The sequence below is a fragment of the Eucalyptus grandis genome, chromosome 2 (genome assembly GCF_016545825.1).
Source record: "Eucalyptus grandis isolate ANBG69807.140 chromosome 2, ASM1654582v1, whole genome shotgun sequence".
Lineage (NCBI taxonomy): Eukaryota > Viridiplantae > Streptophyta > Magnoliopsida > Myrtales > Myrtaceae > Eucalyptus > Eucalyptus grandis.
Window position 1 is genome coordinate 48,212,029 of NC_052613.1, and position 18,478 is coordinate 48,230,506.

An 18,478-nucleotide genomic window follows, 5' to 3' on the forward strand; every position below is an offset into this window, starting at 1 on the left:
CAATCATTGCCCTCAAAGAAAATTTTTACAATAGTTTTTGTAAGAAATTATTGTATAGATAAAGTGAATAAATTCAAATGTACCTGAATCATTCAATCTTTTATGGTCCGCTTACGTTGTATGTTTGACCAATCAGATTCGATGATTTAGAAAAGCACTAAGTGCACCCGATTCTTCTAATAATATTTTGATTTTCTTGGATATCTTATAGAAAAGCCGAGATCCTTGTGTCTCCGTTAACCGATGACGTAAGATGGATGGGTACACAAGCCAAAATTGCACATGGGTGCAGTATTCTTGTTCAAAACATTGGAGAAACATGCCAAATCCATCTCATATAAATTATGTGTGTGTATACGTATGTATATGTATCTCTGCAATTACCTTTATGAATTGTTTGTTGACCAAACTTAGGTCAAATGAAGCTCATGATAATTGGTAATGATGCGACCAAGAAGATCAAACTCGTCCACGCCAATATAAATTCAAGCTTCGAATTCAACATTAAGCTTAAACTGCTGCAAATCATTTACACCGAAATTCAAGGAAAAATTACTAAAAAATTCATGAGACCTAAACTTTTTTACGTTATGTCAATGGAGTCGATCGAACCAATTTTTGTTGGAAATTACTTACGTCAACACCGACCATCCTATGTAGCAAGACTGGAGCTAACATGGATATTTTTTTGATAATATTTTGAATTTTCATAACTTTTTTGGTTCTTTTTTCTTTTGTTTACTTTCTTTTTTTACCAATTGTTAGCGACTCTCACCCAACACTAGGCAAGAGCATCACATCCCTCGCCAACTCTGTGCAAGGGTTGCCCTTGCCTACCCCAAGCAAGGTGACCTTTGCTCAAACCTAGCAAGGGTCAGCCTCGCTAGTGATCAACGAGGGTAGACCTCATCAGATTTTTTGCCCAAGCAAGGCTGGTCCTTGCCTATGGCTATCAAGGACATCCCTCCCCCAATTTGGCAAGGCTTGGTCTCGCTTGTGGTCGACAAGGGCATCCCTCGCCAAATTGAGTTAGGACAACCTCGCCCAGACCTCTTTGAACATCTCCTAAAAACATTTGCAACCAAAACGAGAAAAAGAAAAAAAATAAAAAATAAAAAATTAGTTATCCATGCCAATGTCGGTTAGCCACATAGAACTATTGACACTAATTACTGCCACATTAGCATTTTCCAATCAAAATTAGTCAAATTGACATAATTGACAATACATGAAAAGGTTTAGGGGTAAGGTTTAAAATTAAATTGGCACAAATACAATAAATTTAGAATTTTTTTGATAATTTTCTCCTGAATTTCATGCTAAAGTGGGTTTTTCTTGGCAAGCTCTCAACTTTATTTAAGTGGTAGAAGTCACCTTCTAATGACAAAGTTTAGTCCAACATAGAAATAGGCCAACTTTGAGGCTTCGACAGTCTTATTCATTCAATTAATCAAATTGTCACCTGGTCACTTAAACTTGTGAATTTTTCAGATGTAAAGTCCATTAGCTCCCTCACCGGATCACTGTCACTGTAGGAAAGGGAGTCATTCTCATAGCGGGAGGTTACCATATCGGGTGTACATCTCAACCCTCAAATATTAAGTGGCTTTTTAAAAAAAGTTACCTTATTTATTACTGACACTAAAGGCCACTGTAGGAAAGGGAGTCATTCTCATAGCGGGAGGTTACCATATCGGGTGTACATCTCAACCCTCGAATATTAAGTGGCTTTTTAAAAAAAGTTACCTTATTTATTACTGACACTAAAGGCCTGATGTATCATGCTTTAGATTATAGCCAATGTTATTTTAGTCTTATTTGGAATGGAAATTTGAGAATTTTTACCTGAAATCTCATCAGTAAATGGTAACAAAACAAAGCAGAGGGACGACACTTGATCATTCCAAAAAGCGTAGGGCCTAAACATGTAATATTTATTTAGAGATTTTTACAAGCAAGGCTCCCGCATTAGTAGCAGAAGCTTATACTGCCAACTTGAATAATACAAGAATCAGCATTACAATTAAACAGAGTATAAGGAATCAAAAGCGAATTCCCCCAATACAGAAGATCGAAAATGTAATTTCTCCTCTCTTTTTTTCATTTTTTGAGTATGTTTTTCAAAGTTTTTAACTTTAAAACTGCCACTTAGGATGTCAGTACGACATTTAACGCCACGTTCGTAATTCCATCATAATTTTTGTCTAATGTTTTATTTGCCATCGTTAAAGTGTATGATGCCAAGAAAAGATTTTTGGGTCGCAAATAATCAGTCTCCCTACGAACGCTTCTTCCTCCTGCTCTCAGCAGAATGTAAAACAGACTTTACATTCTTACAACTTGTCCGTCCAAGCGAAGTCCAGACGGTCATGAGTGAATTTGCAGCGCCACTCATCTTTGGCTAGAAAAGAAAAGCGGGATATGATTATGGACTTGACCCGAAGAACAAGATGAACAGGTGAAAAGAAATTGAGTGAAGAGTGTTAAGAACGAGGGGACGATTAAAATTCGTCGCTTGAAACAATCCGACGCTGCATGCTATTCGATTGATTTCTCATTTGCATCGATCTAGGTCGCAAATGCAGGTGCAGAACTTGAGATTTTTTCACATACCTTCGTATTCTACGACTTGGAGTCAGCTTGTCGACACCGCAAAGTATTTTGAGATGGAGTAATCCATGTAAAGTCAGACCGGTACAAAGAACTGACAGACTTCGGAGCCGCTGAGTATTTTTGCTATTGTATCGTGACATTCGTTGATTGACAGGGCTTCTTCTCAGCTCCTTCGGTCGAAGCATTTCCAGAATCCGTCTGGTTATGAAGTAATCAAAGAGGAATTTAGTACTTCGCATACGACGTGCTTAAACGTTACCGGGCAAAATGGGCTTTAGACATCGGAGGAGACGACGGGCCTGCGGCGACGTCACTCTTGATCTGACCTTGACTGTTGCGTTCAAGCACTCCTACTTCGAGAAAAGAATTCGGAAGACATCTTGATTCGCCCATTTTCCATGCATTCCTCTGAAAATGCATCGCCATCTGAAGGACGATCGATACCAAGTCATCATGGACGGGATTCCATAACAAGAACCTTTTACTCTAGGCAATAACTCGGGCGCAAATTATGTCAAAAAATTTCCTATTAACTGAGGTAATAATGCCTCCAAAGGGGCTCACATGCAGTAGCATGCCCCATATGTTACATCCGTTACATCCGTCAGCTTGATTTTTGGGTCTTACGTTATGAAAATAATTTTGGAACATCTTTGGGCAAAATTTTGAAAAAGAAAAAGAAAATGTATTTGCTGCAGTTTTCCATCAGCTGGGCAATTTCTCCTCCTGCTCAACAGGAACACACGGTCTCCAAATAGTTTCCGATCCGACATCCATGAGCGCAATCCCCTTCACAGTTAAGTCGGCCCTGATTCGATCGCTTTTTGCAAAATCCTTCTCTTTTCTAGCTAAAATTCTTTCCTCAATCAGACGTGATATTTGCTCTTCTGTCAAATCAGCCCGTATCAACGCCTTGCCTTTCAACTGCTCCAGAATCTACATTGAAGAAATTTCAAATTTAAATCAAATTTGATCCAAGAAAAACTCAATAAGTATTCATAAGAACTTGCATCACCTCAGAATAAGTTATAGGGGGCAGCAAACCCAGAATCTCTAGAACACCCTTTACTTCTTTCTCTATCTCAGTAAGGGATTGAATTATGGCCAATTGCCGTTGCTTCTGTTGCTTCTTCTGGAGTAAATTAGAGAACGAACGGATTTTAAAAGTTAGAGAAAAGTACAAAAGATACACAACAGAGAACGTTTTTTAGGTGCAGCTTCTTCTATGGGAAAGAAACATTAAACCTAATTACCTTGAGGGTGTTTGTATTATTGTTTATGAACTTCAAGGCATCCTGAAAAGCACCTGTCAGCACATGTGAAGTGTTCAAGTCATCAGCCATTTTGTCGTGAAAATCCTTCCGCAAGCCTTTGATGCATTTCTCGGCATCAGGAAGAACCCGGACTGTTTTGCCTTTCGGTTCTGTACCCTCACTGGGAGTTGCCTCTCTAAATGATGACAGAGTATCTTCACAGTCTTGTAATGTCTAACATTGAAAAGACTCCCAAGTTAATTTTCTATCAGAGAGCAGAGTCCAAGTTTGCATGCATGTCACTCATACAAATACATCCAACATAATCAAGGAAGAGCATTTCAGAGAGACTCAGACCAGTGGCTGCTGGCAATAGAACTAGGCCAAAACCATCCAAACAATTCATACAGGTAATTGCAGAGACAATAGGAATGGTTTCTTCTCTAACAGCATCAAATCCCCACAGGATCTTCTAATTAGTTCAATCAAGCTAGCCCACCCTTTCATTAGCTACATATGAGTTTGAGAGCAAATACAATCATGAGTAAGCAGCCAGAAAGATGAGAAGTGATTTGCAGTTAATAAAACATAATTTATACCTGATATATATAATAGACAGCCTCTGATGCACCCTCCAACTGTAAGACTGAATAGTTGAGAGGAGATCTATAGTGTGCACTTATCAAGAAGTGTCTCAAAGCCAGTGGATAGTATCGCTCTGTAATCTATAGTTAATACAAATTGAGTATTTTTAGACACTAGGAATGATGAGAGCTCAAGATAGTGGTTAACACGTCGAGAAAGAAAACGGAACAAATTTGCAAATACTACCTGACGGATCGTAAAAAAGTTACCCAGTGATTTTGACATTTTCTCATTGTTGTTGGTCACATGCCCATTATGCATCCAATAACTCACACAGCTCTCTTGGCATGCAGCACAACTCTGGGCGATTTCATTCTCGTGATGGGGAAAGATCAAGTCAATTCCACCACCATGGATATCAAATTTGAAAGACAGATAATGAGCACTCATTGCACTGCATTCTATATGCCACCCTGGTCTGCCAAGACCCCACGGGCTCTCCCAACTTGGCTCGCCAGGCTTTGCAGCCTACAATAACCATATACCTTCCAGGTTACATACCAGATTAAAAAAAAAAAAAAAAAATTCGCTGGTTATAATGCATTTGCACACCTTCCATAAGGCAAAATCAGCAGGATTGCGCTTTCTAGAGTCCACCGCAACACGTTCACCTGCTCTGTGATTTTCTAGCTTCTGCCCGGACAAGCAGCCATAATTTGAGATCTTATCCACAGCAAAGAACACATCTCCATCCACTACATAAGCACAATCATTGTTAATAATCTGCAAGCAGCCATAAGGAATATTATCAGTTAAAACTCTCCCCATTGATCCTAGCAACCTTTAAAATACGCGCTGCTGAAGATGCTCCCTGTGAAAGTAGAACTTTAGAATAAATAAATATATAAGCAACTTAGGCAGACATTTTCATATGGCTATCACCTCTAAATACCTCATTACATGGGAATACACAGTCAAGTCAAATGTAGGAATGTCAGTTGCTTCCTCTTCTAATTTATATAAAAAATTAGTCCATAAAACATGGTCCTTAAGTTTCTAATTTAGATTATTATTATTAACAGCTTCCGGTGCATCGTTGATTCAAATTTCCCAATTAGTAAAAGTATAGCTTCGAATATTCTTGTGAAATCATTCTCTTTTGACGTGTACAAACACCACTTCTTTTTTTCTTGGAAGTACTTAACTTCAAATTATACCTCTTCACATGTGCATCCTTTCCATGTGGAGCATAATAACATTATAGAGGAATTAAACTCATGGACATTGGTAACGTATCTTCATATTCATGATTCAATTTACCTAATAACAACAAGAGTATCTACTACCGTACCGAATGTAAAGCTCTGAAATCCTTGTTTTCACCAACATAAAGCAAAAACCACTATTTTAATTTCAAATTCATCTCTCCTCAAATTTACATACGTTCATATGGAGGAACATATTTTCAACTCGAGCCATACCTTAAGATACGTAAGAGTAAATGACAGATGATAACATTTGTTCTAACACAAAGGGGAGACGGAATTTCCAAATCAAACATGGACAACTAAACTTCAGAATTCTTCAGTGACATCAGTTTTTCTCAACAACAGCAGCTAAATTGGTAGGACAATTGTATAAAGAATCATTTAATATAACTTTACCCTCCGAAGTTCACGACAGAAACCAGGAACTAAGGACATTTGCACTAAAATATCAGAGAAATTATGAGAAAAATATAGAAAGGCTGTAAACTACATACTGTAGCAACAGCAGCTCCTCTCTATATACTCTAACCTATGTTTATTCATGCTCTTAATGGACCCCTCTAAAATATAAGCAGCAGATATAGAGTTGAAATTAGAAACCTGGGTTATCATGTCCTTAATCTGTTCCATGTGATCAGAAACGCGTGGCTGGTGGGTAGGGGGGAGGCACTGCAGATCGGCCATGTCAGTTAAATACTCTTGGCAAAAGCGATTACTTAAATCCAAGGGATTCTCCCCAGTCTCATTTGACCGACGAATAATCTGCAGATATCCACATGTTAGCAATGTCCAACTAACTGCTTCAGAAACACCAAGAATAATCCAGGTATCCGTGGCATCCACACAAGATAACCGAATATCAAAAATAATATATGAAAACTAGGAAAGTCTAACTTTAGCAGTAAAATGCCAGAATTTCTTGATAACCACAAACTTAAGGAATGAACACTACAATTCGGTAAAACGGAAATGCTTCTCTCCAAGATAAAAGAACGCTACTTCCATTATTGGACACTACCAGAGTTAAATGATGACATAAAATCTTTCAGAAGCTACTTTCAGCGACCGACACTTCAACAGGTGGCCACTCGTCAAACTTAAGAGAAGTAAATCCCCTTTAGTTGTCAAATAGCGAAACATTATGCAAGTGTTAGTAATGAAATTTGACTAACAATCTGGAGGATCAGAACTACTTGCCGATAGCACAACAAATGTTCCTTCAAAATGTGCATAGTTCATACCATAAGTTTTTAGAAGTATAAGAAATAAAGAAATGAATTCAGCTAGTTGTCCAGTGTAGCTAATCAGGTGGAGTTTCCTCATCATGATCTCATCATTGAAGTTGCAATATTCATATAGCAGTTTCAGATCTCCCATCAAGAGAACTATGTACCACGTTAGGAAATCAAAGTCACCCCGGAATTTACAGTATAAAATCTATTAACAGCATTTGATGACACACCAAACAGTTTGTAATGTATAAGTTGCTACTAAAATGAAGAAGAGAAAGAAATAATCGAATAGCAACCACTACAACAAACAATAGTTCTATTGAGTTAAAAAGCATCCAAACTAATTAATTCTATATGACTTAATAATTACTTACTCTCGAGTCCATGAGTAGAAATGTCAAAATACCAATTTTTTTGGGGTTGAAAATGCATTCCACAACATGAAAATTTTAAAATAATTTTTGAATTGCTGATCATGATTTTCCCCTCACACCAACCAGTCCATTTGTAACTTGACTTGTTTGTCAGGTAAATTCTCGGAAGTTGGTCGAATACTGCTACTGATATATTTAAAGGTCATATACTTTCACATTCACAAACCACGTTATTCCTTTACATTGAACAGGACTGTCACTTTACACTATATGCAGGATATAATATGTTCTCAGTATCTTTACCAAAAAAAAAAATATATATATATATATATGTTCTCAGTAAGAACCAAATCAAACTCTCAATTCTCCACAATAACAACATGCAACTCTGATATGGCTGTGCAGAGCTATGCAAGTCAAGCAGACAAAACTTTAGGATGTATAAATGAACCCTTTGATCTTCTGATAATAACCTCATCTTCTTATTACATAAGGATTCTTGTTGCAACCAGTCGATTAGTTCCCACACTTTTCAAATTTCAAATGGAATATGGGTAGTCCAGAGCTTATGAGAATACTTCAAAAAATTCATGTCTGCATATTTTCTTTTTCACTTCAAAAAACATCGACATAAAGACAAATAAAATTAAGCATAATCACAGTACCATATCATGAGATCACGCATGAGGAATCTAATTCAACCAAAAACACAATGTACAGCCATGAAAGAATTTACTCCTGATATTTATATGGAAAATCATTCGGACCTTGTCATCAACATCTGTAAAATTGCGCACATAGGTAACTTCATAGCCCAAGTGTAGGAGGTATCTGCACGAAATCATTTTAAACAATACATAGTTAACATTCAACAAAACCCTGCTACAGACAGTATGCAATGCTACATAATAAACCTGCTAGGTCATTATTTCAGTAAGCAATTCTTCATTTTATGAGGAATCAACCAAGTATGACCTCTGCCTGTACAGAACCAATCTGATGTGCAAGGTGGAGTTTACTTAAGTTATAAAGAAACCTACTTTCTATTTCATCTGCTCCACAATCCTCATAAGACAACCCGTTCCCCATACCAAAACAAGGCGAGATTTTTCAAAAGCATACTATCCTCGCACTATGAAGCATGCTAATTAAAATTAAACATGTACCAGAATGCGACAACTTTGTTAGTAAAAACTCTCCCTTTATTAAACTAGGATATATGTCAACAAAAAATATTTTCCATCATCAATAATAATTCATGAATTGCATACAACAAAAATGTTATTCATTTATCCATTTTCGAAAGCTAAAAAAAAATGATCATTTTGAGAAAAATATTTTCCAGACCATTCATTTTCCCCAAGACAAAACGCACCCTAAATTTTTAATCAAGATCTTCCCTAAATACACGCCACGAAAGGGTAAAACATACCAACAAAGACCAGCTACACATGAATATCTGCCCCTGAAATTCTCTTTTATAATGCCCCTTCTTCTTACTCGTTTAGTCGAAAATTCCACAACTAGCAAACGAGGACAACCGGGCGAGCCCCAAATGGCAAGAGATGGCTGCCAATCCAATCCAAATCAATTGCGGCGACATGCGAGACATTTACAATACTACACTCTGGCCGCCAATCGGAGAGACCGGCCGTTACCTGTAGAACACGTCGAAGGCGACGGCGGCACGGGCGTGGCCGAGGTGGCTGAAATCGTAGGCCGTGACGCCGCACACGTACATGCCCACCTTCCCCTCCGCCGCCGGCCGGAACGCCTCCTTCTGCTGCGTCATCGAGTTGTACACCCTGAGCTCCTTCTTGTCGGCCATCGCTGGGCGCCTCCCCCCCAATCCTTCTCTCTCTCTCTCTCTCTCTCTCCGATTCCCGATCGATTGGAAACCAGGGAGCTCCGATCGTCGGTCCAGCAACGGCCGAATTCGAGCGGGTCTAGGGTTTTGCCGATCGCTGCGTTACTCAGAAAAGGGACATCGATTCGCCCGGGTCGTCGTGGCGAGGTTCGGCGAGGTTGCTGCTGAGGCTGGGAAGCGGTCCTGGGCACGCGGTTGGACGGGCCCCTCTTGTCCAATCAGCGCGAGACTCAACCCATAAGGTACGCAAGCAAATGGGCCGGGAACATTGGGCCTTTTGTTTTCGGCTTTTGCTTGTTCGCCCGTCTTGGCCCTTACAATAATCCTCTTTTTCTCCGTTTAGCGGAACTAAACTTTGACCGAGCTAACACGTCTTAACTGAGGGCCATGGTGATAGAGTCTTCTGCTAACTTCTTCCCAAATATTGACACTTGGTCTAAAATGCACCGCGCACTCTACGGGCCGTGGGCTGCCCGACATAAGCCCGGCGGGCTCGGCATATTCTAGGCATCAAAAAAAAAAAAAGAACTTGACCAAGGTATGGGTGCGTTTGGATGGGCATTTAGAAAGCATCCAAGCCCCAAAGCCCCTTCACCCTAAATAGGGGTGTTTGGCAAAGATTAAAAGAGCTTTCAGTGAAAGTTTAGCCTTGGGAATGCTGAGGCTTCCATTTAATGAAGATTTTATTTCCTATTCTACCCCCAAAATTTTTTTGAAAACCCAGGTGCCCCTGCATTTATTTATTTTTAAATGAAAAGGAGTGACCCTTCGCCGGACGGCGAAGGGCGGCTTGGCCGCCGGCGAGCGGATCTGGCGGCGGCCGTCGGGTGAGGTCGCCGACCTCGGGCGACCTCCGGCGAGGGTCGCGCGACCAGTAGGGCCGCCGGAGGTCGCCCGACCTCGGGTGACGGGGTTGCTCGACCCGGGCCGCGAGACCCGGGCGGAGGTCGGCGACCTCCCGGCCCTCGGACCGGGTCGCGCGACCCTCGGCGAGGGTCGCGCGACCCTCGCCGAGGGTCGCCCGAGGTCGAGCGACCTCCGGCGACCCTCTACGGGTCGCCCGACCCTCGCCGGAGGTCGCCCGAGGCTCGGCCGACGGCCGCCAGGCGCAGATCGGCTCACCGGGCGGCGCGGCCCTTCGCCGGTCCGGCGAAGGGTTTAGCTAAATTTTCAAAAAAAAAGAAAAAAAAAAAATATATATATATACAATACCCATCAAAGCCCCTTCCAAAAGTTTTTTTACCAAACGCACATTTAACTCAAAGTCCATTTGCAAAATTTTTTACCAAACACAATTTGCATTTCTCCCAAGTAGCTTTACAAGATTTTGCATTGGACTCAAAGTCATTCGAACGCCGAACCAAACGCAGCACATATGTTTGTTTAGGTTCGCTTCATGAAATTCACTAATATATGAGAGAAGGTCCACGAATTTACCCATGTAGTCGCACAAACTAAGCATTAGTAATGTCAAGATACTTTTGCTTATAAAGCTAATCATGGATATGGCAAACCTCTATCGCACTTGAGTCGGCTCGAGTCAATAAGGTCATAAGCAGATATTAGGCCAACCTGGCAAATAAATTTCTTGAGGGACTTGAGCGCAGGCCCACGGGGTGATTGGCCCCTCCCGGATCTCATGGCCCAAGCGCCGCCCCCCCTACCATATTAATCCACCTCAGCCTATCTAGGCAATTATTTCAATAAGAAATTCAGCTTATTTAAATGCTTGTTTAGTATAAGTTTTTTTTTAAAAGCCTTAAATGCATGTGCGCTTAATAAGGTTTTTGGCAAGCGCCTTACAGTGAAAGCATATCCGCATCTGTAACAACCTCCATAAGCTTTTCAAAAGTTTCCCCGCCCGACTTTTAGTTGTCGTGACTCTAAAAAATGTATTACAAATATACAAGTCATAATACTTCGTGGAATATCCACATTAAAGTACGATTAAAGTTCAGCTATAAGAATATCAAATGATTTTTTATCTATGAAATGATTGAGGAAAAGAGTTTGAAGCTTGACACATGGTCCGATCCACTTAGAGTGCATTCCAAAGAGCATTTCTAAAGTTATTTGGGTCACTCCAAAATTCATGTGTTTGGTAAACATAACCAGCACTTGAGTAAAATTTTAGTATTTACAAAATCCTTTAACCTAATGCAACTCCCACCCCACGTTGGCTATCAACATTTTTTGAATGCTACTTTTCAAATTAACTTTTTTCTTCCAATCTTACCCTCGATAAATTATTTAAAATTTCAATTTTACCCTCGTTCTCACTTATTTTTTTTAGATTTAGATTTAAGTTTAGATTTACCCTCATCATCCTTGTACCATGCTCTCCAATCTCAATGATTGATGATGCATGTAAGTATGATGATATTGGGCTACGCAAATCTTTTATGCGGATCATTATTATCAATAGCTCTCTTAGTCATTACATCAATAGCTCTCTTAGTCATTACATTGCAAGAAGCCATAAGGATTCGACATTTGTTCGAATGTATATATAAATAATTTATTTTTTACACTCCTCACTATTAGATAGTGCCCATAAATTTCATGATAGGTACCCAAAGATTCATAGTGAATCTTGATAGGAACTTCTCTTGAAGCAATAATGTGTAGATCTAGTCACTAACGAAGGTGCAAAGGACTAAATTTATTATTTTTTGTCAATAAGCTCTAGTTGCATCGTAGGAATTACCAAAAAAAAATGTTTTTTTTTCTATAACTCCCACTTATTAATACATATAAACCAATAAGCATATTTTGGGTTGGTACGGAAATGGGATCTCCACTAACTAGAGATAAGAGACTCATATGAGAAAACATAAGTAAACGTGCTCATAGTTACAAGTATCGTAGAAAGAAAAACTCTGAGAAATTTTGAAGATAGTATTATTCACGAGATTGATGCAAATGAATGGAGGAAGCCACTATATATACAAGTACAAGCTCAATCGTGATCATGCATCTCTCATCAATCTAACAGTAGATATTGCATATCTCAAACTATCCCACTATTCGCATTTATCACAATAGTATACAGTTATAGTATTGCCCACGTCGAGAGTATTTTAGAATACTCAATAAAACTTCAGGACATCAATCTACGAAAAGCCCTTTAGTGTAAAATCGAATAGTGGTTACTAAACACTATTTATTTCTCATAGAAACCCTTTAGTTTAAACTCTGTTTACATCTATGCATAGGCTTTGGGCAAAGACTCTAACAAACGCATCGGCCCAAGCAAACAAGGCCTTCTTGGGCGGCGCCCATACACACGAAGGATTAAAAAAGTGCCATCTAGAGCTCAAGCCTGATCCTCTTTTGACCGACTACGATTCCCTGCGGCCGAACTTTTTATGGAAAAAATTAGTTAAAAAAAAATTATGCAAAATTATGTATATATATATATATTTAAATAATACGCCGGCTCAAGCAATAACTTTTTGGGCTTGATCCACGGCCCAATTCGCCTTAAAACTTCCCACTGACCAATTCCACTTCTAATTTTTCGAAGTTGATACTTTCTGGGACGTCACTTCTAATCGCGACGTAATAAAAACACACGTCCCAGGATACTTTACCATCTTGCACTGTAGCATGTGTATTTCGAATTTCGAAAGGAGAGGAATTGTTAATTTAAAAAAATATAAATTATATGTAGATTTGCATAACATATGTTTTGAAATATTTGAAAAGTTTCATGTTAAATTATATGTATCGTCGAATTTGAGAAAGAAGAAAGTCCTAAAAATAGATAGCAAAAGTAAATAAAATAGTTGACTTAGAAAATGTTATTCAAATGCTCTGTTAATGAAAAGTTGGGCGGATTTGATTTGTGCTCTCTAAAATTAACTATTCTTCAATTGAATTATCTAATCATGATTTAATCACTCGATGCACTGAATTTTCCTTCACAATTGCTAGTGAAAATACCGACATTGGGCCCATGTGTTGATTGGGCAATGATGTGGTATAATAAAAGTAGCCACTAATCCATCATGTCAATAGTTTACGGATTGAATTTGGATGGATGACCCAAAAATGAAACTCGAAAAGGCATGATGACAATGTCACACAAATTATTTTTGGATCCTCTCAATTAAATTGGCCAAAAGAAGAAGGGGGAAAGGACTAAACAGATGGCCGGCAAAAAAAAAGAAAAAGGAAGAAGAAGGAAAACTAGAAAAGGTTTGAGAGTCTCTGTGGAAAAAAAAAAAAAAAAAAAGAAAATAATTTTTAAATGAGAATTCGACGGCTCTCAAGGGGGTCTCCACGTTCAGCCCTCCCATCCGACGGTGGTTATGCCAACCTTCTCTTCAAAAAAAGCGACATTTTATCACCCGGGAAATGCAAAAAATAAATTAAATAAAAAAGAAAAGAAAACCAAACACAACAAATACTGCTCGCGCCACACCACCCCCCCGGCGCAACTTAGCACCGGCCCGCACCCACAGTGACCACAAAAAAAAAAAGAAAAAAAGAAAAAGAAGAAGAAGAAATTCAAAAGAAAATATAAATAGGAAAGTGAAAAAAAGAAAAAAGAAAAAAAGAGAGAGAGAGAGAGAAGGAAACACACCCAACCCGAACGTTAGAACCGCTTCTCCTCACTTCGTATATAAACTTCCGTTTCCCGGCGACGCTCTGAAAAACGCGAGAGCGGAAGAGAAAAGAGAGAGAGCGAAGAGAGAGACCTAAATCCCTCCGTCGCGAGAGAGGGAGAAAAAACGCGATTTTCCCCCGAGAAAATCCGGGCGTGCCGGCGCCGGGAGATTTGCCACCCCGATCGGAGCTGCCCGCACGCTCCGGCTGTTTCCCCCGCGAGTTGGCCTCGCACGGTGATGGTGTGTAGCGAAGGAGGGTTCGTCGGCGAGAGAGGACGAGTCCGTGCTTCCATGGCGATGGGCCCCGAGAGATCGAAGCCGCTCCACAATTTCACGCTCCCGCGCCTCCGCTGGGGCAGCCAGCGCTACATGCGGTGTATGAAGGTGGCCGCCGCCGACTCCTCCTCCGCCGCCGCCGCCGCCGCCGATCGCCGATCCCCCGCCAGATCTCACTCCTCCTTCCAGCGGAGGGAGCCGGGTTTCGAGCGGCGGAGGTGGTTCGCGCGCGATTCGGACCCGGGAAGGAGGGCCGGCGGGATCGTCGGTGCCGCCGCCACCGCCGCCGGGGAGGACGATGACGACGACGACGAGGACGGCGGCGGCGACTGCGGGATCGAGGCGGTGAGGCAGAAGCTGATGTTTGATCTGCGGGCCGAGACGGACAAGATGAAGGACGAGCTGCTGAGGGAGGAGGTGGAATCGGTGGCCGCCGCCGCCGCGGCCGCTGCGGCAGAGGAGGCCGTGGCTGAGTCCGGTGCTGCTGCGGCGGCGGCGGCGGCGGAGGAGTCGAAGCCGTGGAATCTGAGGACGAGGAGGGCGGCGTGCAAGGCTCCGATCGTCGTCGGCGGCGGCGGCGGCGGCGGCGGGGAGAGTTAATAGCTCTCCGTTGAGGACCGAGGAGGCCGCCGCCGCCGGCGGAAACGACACGAAGTCGTCGCCCAGGGTCCTGAGAGGTAACAGCGGTGGCGCGACGCAGAAGACGGAGGAGAGAGCGAAGTTCGCGGTGGCGCTGAAGCGAAAGGAAATTGAGGAGGACTTCATGGAGATGGTGGGGCACCGACCGCCCCGGCGGTTCAAGAAGCGTCCCAAAAATGTACAGAAGCAATTGGATGTAAGTGAACGCGCAATTCTCCAAGTGTTTTCCTTTTGAAAATCATCGAGCGTCGCGTTGGTTTGACTTCTGGGTTCTGATCTTCTTCGGTTGTCTTGCGTTGCTTTCTCGCAGTTGCTTTTCCCGGGGCTGTGGTTGACGGAGATCTCGGCGGACACTTACAAAGTCGACGAGAATCCTGAAAACGGCAAGGTAACATTGCCCCGACCCGTCCCAATTCATTTGATTAGCGAGCGGATCTTCTGATTACTGTGTTTCTGCGAAAAGATCTTATCAAGGACCCAAAACACGTAGCTTTTGTCGATACACACCGCTAGCCTTCTCAGTTTCTGTTCTTCGTAATCATGTGATTGATCTCTAGTCACGTACTTCGATCGTTAGCTTTGAATTACATCAATGTTCGGTTCTTTTTCTCTGCAGAGGTAGTGAAGGGTTGACCTTTCGAATTGGAAAATTTGATGTTCAAAGGTCCGTGCTTGCTGACTGCTGGTGACATTCGGGGGCTCCCTGCGTATTGGTTCAGACTACCTCTCTGAATTTGAAATGTAAAAAAGATATGGAGCTTCCTTTCTTTTTTAGATCAGTTTTTTCCTTTTTTCCTTTTCCTTCTTGTTCTTGCTGAAATAGCTAATTTTGATAAGGTAGGCAGATTCTATTTATATTTCTTTCCATTAATCTCAATAAGCTTCTACAAAGTGGGAACACCGGTGAATGTTGTTAATCCAGAAAGAACTTTTGGGAATTGAATTGTTACTGTTGCTGATCAAGTGGCATGGGTTGCAATGCATTGGCTCTATTTCTCTTTCCAGTAACTAGGTGTGGTGTGAAACTAAACGCAAGCATCATTTAGAAAGGTGGTATCTGAGCTTCATGATTACATATTGTTTACTGCTGCTTTTGTTTGAATATCATTCTCGTGCCGTCAGTTTGTATGAATTGAATGCAAAAACTGGAACACCGCATCTCGTTCACAAGACAGCCGTCATGCACTGGAGTTCGATTTTGCTCAATATTTGTTCCACTCCAGGAAATTTGGTTTTCATCTCATCTTTCTTTCATGGCAACAAGCCATGAGTCTTGACTTGTTATGAGCTGGTCAGTTCATTGCAACTCTCCGGTCATGCTGGTTCAGTTCATAAAAGCTTGATTGAACTGTTTACATTTTCCGCTCCCTTTGCCTCCGAGTCAGTTTCGGGCATTCGACATATTTTTCTGCCGGAACCTGGGTATTCAATCTCTGGCCTCATGCTCTGGCTCAGCTGCAAACATCGAGTTGATTGGGGCGTTCACTCCGGCGTGTTTTGGTAACTCCTTCGTCCAGCTGATTTTTTGAAACCTTCGAGCGGCCGCATCGCTGTATATCGTGCTTTTGTCTCCTTGAAAAGGTTCCCCCTCTACTTTCCCATGCTAACAAATTTCAGTTAAAGGAATCTAATATGGACTTTGAAGTGTGAAGTTAAGATGGCCTTTTTCTCATTCATCCGTTGTCGTCTAACTCTTTATTGGCGAGCGAAAGTCAGACTGATATAAATACACAACAGAGAGAGCTGCTAAAGGTGGATGATTGATCGTGCGTGTGGAGCGCTTGCCTTGCTTGCTTCTCTGCCTCGCGCCGCATGAACTCTCGCCCATTAATCAGCTTCGATCTTTTCATGTATGCTACACCGATTGATCTATAACTTGACACGGCGGCCAGAGAATCCACGCGGTGGAGTTCACATACATATGAGCCGAAAGAAGACGACAAATGGCTCCTCGATTCAGGACTGCTGGGGGACCAAGTCGGATGCTACGAACCCTGGCTGTAGACTTCTTAACATTCTCGGTCGAGAGATCTTCACGTTCCTCCATATTCGATTACGTTCTCGACAGGGAATGACACTTGCGCCTTTGCCGCGTAAAGGAAGAAGCAATGGCTTTCTCCCGGAAAAACCCCAAAAAGGGAAAAAGAAACGCCCGATAAAACAAAGAGAAAAAGAAACCTTTTGCGTCCGCGCTATCTTCGATTCTGAATTCGAGGGGAGGAGGGTAAGGTAAGGTGGCGACTCTCCGTCATGATTTGACCTTTGAATTGTAGGGGGAGCAAGTTGGGAGAACGCTTTGACGGCCATTCCTGGGCATTAGTTTATTGCCCCAATTGGCAGCCGCCACGTGGGCGGCCCGGTCAGCATGCCGACCGCATTAGCCCCTCCCAAAATTCCCCCTCGTGGAGTCCACGCGTTCGATCGTGCGGTCTCCCCCTCTCGGAAGGAATCTTCTTCTTTTCGTTGGGGTTGAGGTTAGGTCAGCTCGAGGGGAAAGCCTTCTCCGTCGATACGAGAATTTCCCGAAGTCTCATGGTGTCTAGATAACCCTCCGAGTCCGAGCGATTGTAAGTCCTTTTTTTTTTAATCCTTTTATCTTAACATCAACGACACAATAATAAAGAACGCATTTTAGGAAGAGAAGTGTTTCGAATTAAATATGAAAAGGGTTACGCTTTTATTGATGTGCATTGTCCAACTTTTTTTTAACTATCACTTTACGTCTTTAAAATCCACTGTGCATGATCAAAGTTGTTAAATATACCCTTTCTCAAATGAAAGTCAAAAAGCCATGACCTTAACTCACCCACGTGTGTCCATATCAGGGTCCGTTCCCAATGGTGAGTGGCTCGAGAACTGCGATGGGAGGATGCCGTGGTGGTGAAGTTATGGATTAAGATTAGGATGTTGTTGATGTTGGTGGGTGTTGAAAAAAAGACGATGAAGATAGTCTTGGGAATGACATAGATCTTCTACTTAGTTGGTAGTTAGGTTTAGTGATTCAATCATTTCAATCGTTGATCAATGTGAAAAAAAGCTATATTTAAATTGTTATTCAATGAATTAATGGTTGAGAAGTTTTTTTTTTTTTTTGGTTTAGAAGTGTGTTTGATAACCTCGTTTTTTTTTTGTCGGTCTACTCTAATCCTACTTTAACACTTACTCTCAAACTTTTGCCCTCGCCTGCTACGTGGCGTGGGAAATAAAACCCACTCAAATGAAATGAAATCGTCACCCAACGTCACGAGAAAGTGGGGATTTGAACCTCAACCCTTCAAGTTGGAAGGGTGGCGTAGGCGAACCTCGGTGGTTGTTCGATAACTTCATTACGTGCTGAAATTTTAGTATTTATCGTGGTTAAGTGCATTTGATAATCATCGACCAAACGCAACTTAATTGGTGGGTTTAAGTAAAAAAATCATGATGATAACTTCTTTCATTTGTTATCAAACATCCTTATTTTCTAGGTATAAATACTCTAGCACATGATGTTCAATATTTAAAAATTTCAGCACTTATATTTTTGTTTTAGCAAATGGATAAGCTCCAAATATAAGCACATAACGGATGGAGAATCTTCATTTATCTCAGAAAAGAGAAATGACAATATTTTCAATAAGAAAGAAACACGAGATATTTATTAAATTACATGATGACTTATCTAATTAAATATAGATTGCGAGAATTATACCAAAAAAAAAAAAAAAAAGGTCATGATCATACAATGGAATATTATACGTAAGGCTTTCATGGAAAAT

At 41.3% G+C, this 18,478-nt stretch overlaps 2 protein-coding genes across 3 annotated transcripts; one reads left to right on the forward strand and one right to left on the reverse strand.

The window, feature by feature from the left end:
• Positions 1-3,114: 3,114 nt before the first annotated feature.
• Positions 3,115-9,365, reverse strand: LOC104433268 (cysteine--tRNA ligase 2, cytoplasmic). 2 transcript variants are annotated; one of them, XM_039307542.1, is made up of 9 exons: positions 8,984-9,365; positions 8,093-8,156; positions 6,320-6,481; positions 5,064-5,234; positions 4,698-4,979; positions 4,466-4,591; positions 3,867-4,100; positions 3,629-3,742; positions 3,115-3,549 (listed from the first exon to the last, which is right to left on the reverse strand). In XM_039307542.1, the coding sequence occupies exons 1-9, from the start codon at positions 9,151-9,153 to the stop codon at positions 3,319-3,321; spliced, it is 1,554 nt and encodes a 517-aa protein (XP_039163476.1). In that variant the 5' UTR covers positions 9,154-9,365; the 3' UTR covers positions 3,115-3,318. The 2 variants fall into 2 exon arrangements, with proteins under 2 accessions (XP_039163476.1, XP_010044252.1); XM_010045950.3 differs by having other exon boundaries at positions 3,629-3,745; positions 8,984-9,362.
• A 4,401-nt stretch (positions 9,366-13,766) lies between these two features.
• Positions 13,767-15,701, forward strand: LOC104435562 (hypothetical protein). The gene is given in 4 exon segments (XM_018869024.2): positions 13,767-14,613; positions 14,615-14,916; positions 15,031-15,108; positions 15,337-15,701. Coding segments are annotated over 4 exon segments (957 nt in total). The 5' UTR covers positions 13,767-14,042; the 3' UTR covers positions 15,343-15,701.
• The last annotated feature ends 2,777 nt before the right edge of the window (positions 15,702-18,478 follow it).

Coding starts and splice junctions, on each gene's coding strand:
- LOC104433268 (XM_010045950.3), bottom strand. CDS start 9,153: ATGGCCGACAAGAAGGAGCTCAGGGTGTACAACTCGATGACGCAGCAG. Junction 5,235..6,319: donor TTAAGGACATGATAACCCAG/GTTTCTAATTTC, acceptor GGCTGCTTGCAG/ATTATTAACAATGATTGTGC. Junction 4,592..4,697: donor ACTTTTTTACGATCCGTCAG/GTAGTATTTGCA, acceptor TATTAACTATAG/ATTACAGAGCGATACTATCC.